At 42.0% G+C, this 9,538-nt stretch overlaps 1 protein-coding gene across 3 annotated transcripts in view; it reads left to right on the top strand.

Moving 5' to 3' along the window:
* The first annotated feature begins 3,493 nt into the window (after nt 1-3,493).
* The window catches only part of ITGB6 (integrin subunit beta 6), a 69,452-nt gene continuing 63,407 nt past the window's right edge, over nt 3,494-9,538 (top strand). Inside the window, exons 1-5 of one of the 3 annotated variants that reach the window (XM_024735951.1) lie at nt 3,494-3,617; nt 3,726-3,801; nt 4,549-4,628; nt 7,407-7,611; nt 8,231-8,477. In XM_024735951.1, the coding sequence (XP_024591719.1) occupies nt 3,573-3,617; nt 3,726-3,801; nt 4,549-4,628; nt 7,407-7,611; nt 8,231-8,477 (653 nt within the window). In that variant the 5' untranslated portion in view covers nt 3,494-3,572. Of the gene's footprint in view, nt 3,618-3,725; nt 3,802-4,548; nt 4,629-7,406; nt 7,612-8,230; nt 8,478-9,538 lie in introns of those variants that run through there. The other 2 variants (XM_024735953.1, XM_024735952.1) reach the window with 2 other exon arrangements.

Raw genomic sequence — 9,538 nt, forward strand, 5'->3', positions numbered from 1 at the left:
CCAGCCAGGTTCACTCAGTGTTTACTCTCCCAGGAGTGTTTTCAGGTGCCCTGGGGCTGGCCCAGCTGACCCTAGATGGTTATTCTCTGATGTGAATGATAGGCTGGGTCCGGGAGAGACCCAAGCCAAATACGGTGAGTCAGATGGGTTCCTGAGGTCAGGGTTCCACTGAAGACAATCTCAGAAGCAGAAGGCAGCTGAAGAGAGGAGTGCAGGCGACGTGGCTTCCCTGGGCTGTGTGGTGCTCTGCTATTCCACCCACGCCTCAGCTCAGACGTCTTGGCCCCCAGATGGAGTCAGAGTCCCCGGCTGGGGCTCTGAGCATTTGGGATGGTAGAATTCTATCCTATGGGCCCAAGCAGCCTGTCTGAAAGTCTTAATGGTGTGACTTAGGATCTCTCGATTTTAAGAAATACAGAGACACCCTCAACAACCCATAAGCAATGGGAATTTGTTCTAAGAATACACATTGTTCCAAGAGACAAGATCCTGGGGAAACCCAGGAAGGGCCGGGCCTCAGAAAGATCCAATCTGGAAGGGCATTTGGAATCATGGCAGCTGTCGGCCTGGGCCGTGTTCCTTCCCCTCGGCAAAGTAAGTCTGTGGGTCTAACTCTAGTGTTTTCCATTCATGTGACTCAGGGGCCCTTCTCGGCTGCTTTGACTAGTGATACGCTCAACCCACCCCCTTGTCTACTCATTATAGATTTCCTCTGCCTCGGGCTTCTGTCTCCTCGTAGCTGCCGATTCTTCCTAGTATGGACTCACTCCAGAGGCATCACTTTTCCTTCCACCTGAGGTCCTCTCTCTGCCAGCTTCAGCTCCCATTATTGAAGCCCAGTTTTAGTCTGTATTTCCCAATTTAAATTCCATATATATACAGAAACAGAGGTAATTAATCTGGTTGGCTTGGCTAAGGGGACAGAGTTTTCATTCGGGCGGGTTTATGCAGCGCTGGCCAGTTTATGGAACAAGTAGGGCTCCCTGCACCCCCGGGGCATGGATGGGTACTTTCCAGGAGAGGGCACCTGGCACCACATCTTCAGGAAGCCAGAATACTTCCCCTGTGCCGAATAACCTGGTACGGATTCTCCACAGTGGTGCCAAGATAAAAACAGAGTGGATGGAGGTTTTCTTGTAGCGTTGTTCTACTTTGTATGTTCTCTTCAATTCTGCCCCTGTCCTCCACCCTGCATTTTAAGTCTTTACTCAGCTTCCTCACAACGCAAGCAGGGGACGTCTTTCCTCTCTCCTATCTGCACTCACTGCGTGTCTTCTAAAACCATTTATTCATTTACACATCTGTTTACTCAATATTCGTGGAGTAGCTGCTTTGGCACAGGTAAAATACTAGACAGCCAAGACATAAAATGTATCCATTTAGCTGATGAATATTAATTGACTACTTACAAAGTCTGGCATTATGCTACTTGCTGGGAATAGAAAGATAACTGAGACACTGTCCCTGCCTGAGACATAGTAAAGAATTCAATAAATACTCGTTGAATAAATCAGTGCCTTAAAGAACTTCACAGTCTACTGGGGGAGAGAGGCAAGGATCTTGGCAACTACAAGCAAATTGGAAAGGGCCATCCTGGGGAAAGTCCACAGGAAGGGAGGCCTGGCGAGACCAAAAAGGTCTCCCTAAGGGCATTGATGTCTGTACTGAGACCTAGACAAGAGCTGAGTCAGCCAAGTGAGAAGAATGAGGAAGAAGCACACGCCTCCAGACAGCACAAATGGTGTGTGCTCAGCCTTGGAGGTAGGGGAGGGAGTGCGCATCACAGGGGCTGTGACTGAGGACAGATGGTAAACAAAGCAGCACAACTAGGATTTTAGGGCTGGGGTGGAAGTCTGTACGTAGGCTAGTAAAACAACACACCCTTCCTACCCCTCTTTCCTCTTTTTTTTTTTTTTTTTTTTTTTTTTGCGGTATGCGGGCCTCTCACTGCTGTGACCTCTCCCGTTGCGGAGCACAGGCTCCGGACGCGCAGGCCCAGCGGCCATGGCTCACGGGCCTAGCCGCTCCGCGGCATGTGGGATCCTCCCGGACCGGGGCACGAACCCGTGATCCCTGCATCGGCAGGCGGACTCTCAACCACTGCGCCACCAGGGAAGCCCCCCTCTTTCCTCTTGAACCCAGATTTATCATTTTTCATAGCCCTTAGGACAGCCTGATTTTAAGAATCTGTCTGTTCCCCAGCCTAGAATATATACTTCACAGGCCAAGAGCTTGGCTTTGTTCACTGACATATCCTCTGCTTCTAGAACAATACTTAACACAAAGCAGATGCTCAATAAATATTTATTGAATAATGGATGAATGAATGAATACATGAATGACAGCTAATACAGGATACCAGTATTAACCAGAGGTAATATGAGGGACACAGATATCTGTGCCTTAATCTTTCTTCTTCAGCCTAAATCAACTGATTTCATATAACGTATTTTTCTCCCAAAAGGTATCCTCTCAAGTCTTTAATAATTCTGGTTTCTCTCTGAAGGATTCTTGCCATGTTCTTGCAGATTCCTGTGTATGATGGAGCTCAAAATTGAACATAGCTTTCTGAGAAGAACCTGAGCAGACTATAATTAGTTTTCTCTCTTCACAAGTTTCACATGCTTGCCTAGAAATATACCTTTAAAAGATAATCTCCCAGGACATAAGCAAGCCACAAAGAAGCCTGTCTAAGGTCAAGCAGTTTGGAGAGCAACGAAATAAATATTTGTTTGCAGTATCTGCAAACCCCAAACACTGTCTGGAATATATTAGGAAAAACACATAATCAAACTTCTGAAATTAGCCATAGATTGTTGTATTTTAAATGTGTCAGTTTTCTGTTCAACAAATAAATATCTTCTATGTGCCAAGGAGTGAGCTGGGAGCAGGGACCATACGTGAGAAGGAGAACTTGGTCGCTATGCGGAGGAGAGGGATTCAGAATCTTGGGCACCATTGTTTCTGTTTCCACTGTTATTGTTTGAGACTAATTTTGAAATATTATATTTTTTCTAATAATGCATTTAAATAGGAATTTTATACTTATGGAAAAATATCTTTCATCCAACTTAAAAAACAAGGGAACACAGTATTTTGCTTTCCCTAGACTGCCTTCCAAATTATAAAATAATGATTTTTATTTTTCAGAGTTCATCTCAATTCTCTGAAGGGATTTAACAATGGAACATAAAAATCTCAGGTATTTTCCTTTAGCTCATTTCTAAACCCTCCTTATACATAACTTACATATTTGTGTTTTATTTATCATCTTTATTGTTTACATTGAATTATAATTATTTTAGAAACAACTTTAGATCATATTTCAATTGCTCTTTTGACATTTCATCGATCAATATTTTACTAAAGGTGTCAACTTTCTCTAGGATGCAGAGAGACTAATAGAATTTACACAAAAATTTCTACTGAATGAATTTTCCCCACCTTCTTGGTGATTGTACACCTGCCTTCCTTATAAGGAGAACAAGGAAGTAAATCATGCTGAAGTTGCTCTTAAGCACAGCTTTTCTTCTTTACCTGTCCAGGTAGCTTCTGTTTTCATTTCAGTCTTAATGAAAACTTTTTTATTTACCTCTCAAGTTGCTTTTCAAAGCAGTGTAAGTAGTATTTACAATTTTACACTTCAAGAAAGAAAGACTTTTAACGATGTTCAGCTTTAGTCTTGTAATGTTGAAGGTAATTCATTTTTTAATCTGTCTGCACAGCGAGAACTGAAACGGATGGGGATTGAACTGCTTTGCCTGTTCTTTCTATTTCTAGGAAGGAATGATCACGTACAAGGTAAGACTTTAGTTCTCCAATATATTGCTTTCGTAGTGTGCTTGACAAACCTGCCGTGTGATTCAGAAACTAGATCAGAAGTCATTTTTTATTTGATCTGTTCAATTGCTCTTTTGCCATTGAACGAACACTTGAACAAATTACAGGCAGCCGCAAGGCTGTTCCCACAGCGAATGCTCCGGGCTTAAGATAAATAAATACAAAGGTTGCATGGGCACCTTAATGAGAGAATTAAACAGCACTACTGCACAAGAGGACTTCTTAATACTCTTGTGACAACCATTTTGGTAACTTTTCTAGCTACCTTATTGTACAACAGGGCCTTCCACTTGAGAGTGATAACCTTGAGAGAGAAAAGGGACTTAGTTTTTAAATAAAAATACAGTACATTTAAGAGAGAAGCATTCTTTAATGGGTACGAATAATTTTTAAAAAGTTAAAGGGGGGTGATACTGAATGAGGACGATAAATATGATGATCCTGTATTTGTGAACGTTAAGATATTTTCATATCTTAAGAAAAAAGAGAGTGATTATTTTTGGCTACTAAGACATGCCTGTTTTCAACGTGATAGATGTAAAATATGAAGTTTACTATGGATTGCTCTCATTTTGAGGACTGATCTTTGAAGACTAAGAAATGAACTTTGGTATTGTTTTGCTCAAGTACCTTAAGAGCCGTAGATCTCATGAATGGAGTGGCAGAGAGTGTGCTGAATCCCTTGTGTCTTGCTGGGCTTAAAAACAGGTGGCTGTGCCATGGGGGATGCAGAGACCTGTGAGGACTGCTTACTCATTGGACCTCAGTGTGCCTGGTGTTCTCAGGAGGTAAAACAAATGACCTCAGCCCGTGTGTAAAAAGTGCACTTACATTTACGGTAATTCCATCCTTGAGTGTTCTGATAGCTTCCTGCTTTCTCTAGGGCTATAGAAGTAAAACAGATCAGGAAAGGAAAATGTAAGCGTTTGTGATTCCAAGTGTCCTTCGTGTGATTACATTCAAAAGCAATTTGAGGGCAGAGTGAATGTCAAATTATTCTGAAATATACGTAACTCAAGATTCTTTATTTAACCTGAGGCCTCCTCTGATTTTAAAGCCATTTCTAATTGCTTACATGTAAAATGCTGAGGCTCTGGGTAACCAGAGATCATGAAGTTGATAATTTTCAAACATACATTTGATTTCAATATCATAGTTGTATTCCATCTGTGGACCAGCATCCTTTCTGAATCATTACTAGGGTCTGAGGGAAGTGTTCTAGGCTTGGGGTAAACTTTACTGTTCAGACATTATCCAGTTCTTTTAAAAACTACGTGAGCTTGGTGACTCTGTACCACACTGATGACAAAACCCGAAACAGACATTCCTTATCTGATCAAACTGAAAACTACGTGAAGGTAGCAGAAGGGGATTGGGGAATGTATAACAAGCCATCCAGAATCAGTGTCTCCTGTGACACAACTGGGCAATCTGTAAATGATTCCTGGTAAGAAGGAGCTGCCTTAGCTCTTTCTGGAATGAAAGCAGTTCTCTGCTGAATCTCATAAAGAGAATCTAAACACAAATCCAACCATACGAATGCCAAGTTCAACAAGAATTGAGTAGCATGTTCAAGGGAAACAAACCTGGTCGCCTAACTCAGGTCCAGGCTGTCACTGTTAAAACCCACATTTCGGTTACACGTGTCCGTGGAGGGGCTCGCAGACCGGAGCACAGACACAGCTCACTCCCCCGCTATCGCCTCTGCTGAGGGGCGGAGCCCACGTATCAAAAGAAGGTTTGGGACTATACAAAGAGCGGAAACCCCACATTTTTTGACATTGACTCTCTGAAGAAGTCAATGTTAGTTTCATGATAGAGACATAAAACAACAAATCAGTCTAACAAAATGCCCATCCCTAGAATTTTCACTTACGTGCTTCTTTAGCACTTACTGAAGAGAAGCTTTTAAGTTACTATGGATAGCTTTGCTTGTGGATAATACTCCGTAGTCAAATTTTCATCAAATTTGAAGACCAGATTATTCTGAGAGGTCACTCACTGATATAACTAATAGTAGAAGTAGTGATATCAGTAGAGACAGTTGGAGCAAAAAGTAAATTAGGTTTCTGCTTAGAGCAGATAGAAAATAGGTTCCAGGGTTAGCACTGCCTCTGACCTTTTGGCAGACAGAGTGATTACAGGTGGTAGCAGTGACACTGTGTTAAGAAGGATTCTGAGGTCTTGTCAAGCCATGGTTTGCTTTGGATGCATCATGAGAAGTTACAGAATTTGCTACCCCTCTCTAAGACCTCAAATATACACAGGCCTTGCTGATAGATAACACATTATATTCTCAAAAAATCAACTTCCGAAGAAATGTAACTTTCTTAGTTGGTGAAACAGCAAGAGTGACTTAGAATTCTGAATGAGGAAAAACAATATGAGCTTGGTTTGCTTCTCTCCAAGTATGAGAATCAACGGGCCCCAAGATCAACCTTGCCCAGAGGCTCACCTGCTCTAGAGCAGCCATGGCTATTAGGTGAGATAGGTGTTTATCACTCAACTGCATCTCTCTGTTCTGGATGTTCCAGGGTTGGATGGCCACATTTCTGCCTGAAAACACTTCATCTCACTGCCTCCAGATACCCAGGTGGATCAGAGGGGAACTGGGAAACTCCCGAGTCCTACACAGAAAAGCAGTCTTTTACACAATTTCTCGTTCCCTTCCCTTCCCCACATCCAAATGTTGGAGAAATTTCTAAAAGACCTTAAACTGGAACACTTTAAGACCCTGAGTTTAAAGTCCCCAAGAGGTCAACTTTAGTGAAGTAATACTGTAATAGAAGGGTAAATATATCCATAAATTAAACTGGGACAGAGAGTAGATAGGGAGATGTCACAATCTTTGCCCTTTAGGAAGCCACAGAAAAAGCTCTTTGTCACTGGATTTGGTAATAGACACACTGAGAGTCTGGACAGTCCCAGGATTCCACAAACCTACAGGTTATCCTGAACAGATAATTCACACGATGATGTCAACTCTATGACCCAGCTCTTTCAAGGACCTGGTCACAGCACAGGAGACGTTGTAAAGGAGTGAGCATTAAAAAAAAAAAAAGAGGGCTTCCCTGGTGGCGCAGTGGTTGGGAGTCCGCCTGCCGATGCAGGGGACGCGGGTTCGTGCCCCGGACTGGGAAGATCCCACATGCCGCGGAGCGGCTGGGCCCGTGAGCCATGGCCGCTAGGCCTGCGCGTCCGGAGCCTGTGCCCCGCAACGGGAGAGGCCACAACAGTGAGAGGCCCGCATACCGCAAAAAAAAAAAAAAAAAAAAAAAAAAAAAAAAAAAAAAAGAAAGAAAGAAAAGAAAAGGAAAAAAGAAAAAAGAAAGCTGTTAAGTGAATTCTCCTGAGTATAATTAAAGGAAATTCCAATTTTACTGGCAGAATTCTCTGGTTATTCTGCTATAACTTAAGACCTACAATCAATGTCAGGCATGTGGGGATATGGTATACTATGACGAGATGCCTAACTAGAAAGCAAACAAAAAGTTATCATAAGAAATGTCTTCTTTCTTGTCTTTATTGTCATCTTTTTCTCTTTATTGTTTTTTTTTTTTTTTTAGAATTTTACCCATCTATCTGGAGTTGGAGAAAGGTGTGATACTCCAGCAAATCTTTTAGCTAAAGGATGTCAACTAACCTTCATCGAAAACCCTGTCTCCCAAGTAGAAATACTTATAAATAAGCCTCTCAGTGTAGGCAGACAGAAAAATAGTTCCAGCATCGTTCAGATTGCCCCTCAAAACTTGGCTCTTAAACTGAGACCAGGTATGTTATGATTTACACACTCACTGGCTCATGTAAATAAATCTAACATCACATGTAATAATACTGCTATTCCATTAATACACCTTGTACCATATTACATATCATTGTTTGTGATGACTCAGATTTCCCATTCTTAAGGAAATAGAGAGTTGCTAGGCTAACACTTTTCTTTATTCACATTGGTCACTTTGCACTCCAAATGTGTTACCAAAAAGAGCCTTATCTAATAGTAACCATCTGAATTACTCAAATGTTGCTAAGGCTTACCTCATGTTTCTTCGAGGGTTGTAATGTAGCTTTAAACTCCTCTTTATTTTCTTCTTTTCTAAACCCACACACACACACACACACACAAATTCAGCTTATCTTCCATCTAAATGGATGCTAGTTCTCCCAAGGAGATATAAAATATCCTAACTTTCACCTCCTTCAGTTACTCTAAATTCACTGCTGAAAGATTTTCATGGGTTTGTTCATTTATAAACTTTTACCACACAGTGTATGAAATTGTAAGTATCTTCAGTAAGTTCTTATTGAAATGAAACAGCCAGTGATTGCCTAGTCACAAAGAAGTCTCCATGCGTTTTTATGATTTGCTTTTCTTGCGGGGGTGTTGCAGGCAGTGAACAGACTCTGCAAGTTCAAGTTCGTCAGACCGAGGATTACCCGGTGGACTTGTATTACCTCATGGACCTCTCAGCCTCCATGGATGATGACCTCAACACAATCAAAGAGCTAGGCTCCCTGCTTTCCAAGGAGATGTCTAAATTAACTAGCAACTTTAGACTGGGCTTCGGCTCTTTTGTAGAAAAACCCATCTCCCCTTTTATGAAAACGACACCAGAAGAAATCACCAACCCTTGCAGGTAAGTAAATGATTTTCTGGCGTCTTAGAACACTGATTTCCTGTAGAGCTGGCCCTGCTCTGAGCTGTAGGAGCTTGCTAAGTGGCTGCAGTTCCCTCCCATCCGGTTGGATCTCTGCAGCTCTCAGTTGCCTAGGTTTTCAGAGCCAAGGGGAAGTCAACTTAATAGCTGGTTCTAGCTTGGGTCCTCACAGCACCTGCAGCATCTGTCTCGCTGTGGAGGTCAGTCTGTGACAAATTTGGCTTTGTGCTCTGCAGACAAGCGGACCAAGTCTTTCACTGCAGGTTCCACTGGCCTGAGCCCTTCCCAGCCCCTCAGAGGCCTTCTATCCTCAATGACCACCACTCTCTGAGGCTATTTGACAGTAACCCACACTTTCTCAGAGTATATGTCTCCACTCCAATGATTGCAGCCAAAATAACAGCTTTTGTAGCTACCTCTGATATACTTTGGGAGATGTGAATTTCTCTTATTGCTTGGAAAAGCCCTTTGTAGCCTTCACTGTTGTCAAATTCATTAGGAAATTAGGCAATGACTCCATTATAATATGCTCTGATCGGCTACTAAAACCATGTATTATCCAGGTGATGGTTAAGGGCAAGTTGCTTTGAGATGACTTACCTGTACATATCAATGACATGGTCAAAATAAAATTATTTGATATCCTTCTATTGAAAAAGAGCTTCCATTTGCTCTGTGCCAGACCCTATGCTAAAGATTTTACATAGATGACCTCATTCAATCTTCATAATAGCTTCAGGTCAAAGCAGGCTTCATCATCCCTATACTCAGAGGAAGTAACAGAGGCTCTGAGAGGTTAGTAATTTGCCTGAGGCCACCTGACTAATCAGTGATCTGTACCAAGATCTGGGCTCGTCCAAAGCCAAGCCTTTTACTCCTATAAATATAGTATATATGTGAAATGGCTTTCCAAACATACACTAACTTTGAACACTAGTATACACCCAAGGAATCAATCTCTATAGAAGACAGTTTTTATAGTATCGTTTTAAGACATTTCAATGCGGTTCCCAACTAGAATCTGACAGAGAAAAGAAAAA

The sequence above is a fragment of the Neophocaena asiaeorientalis genome, unplaced genomic scaffold (assembly GCF_003031525.2).
Source record: "Neophocaena asiaeorientalis asiaeorientalis breed wild unplaced genomic scaffold, Neophocaena_asiaeorientalis_V1.1 scaffold72, whole genome shotgun sequence".
NCBI lineage: Eukaryota > Metazoa > Chordata > Mammalia > Artiodactyla > Phocoenidae > Neophocaena > Neophocaena asiaeorientalis.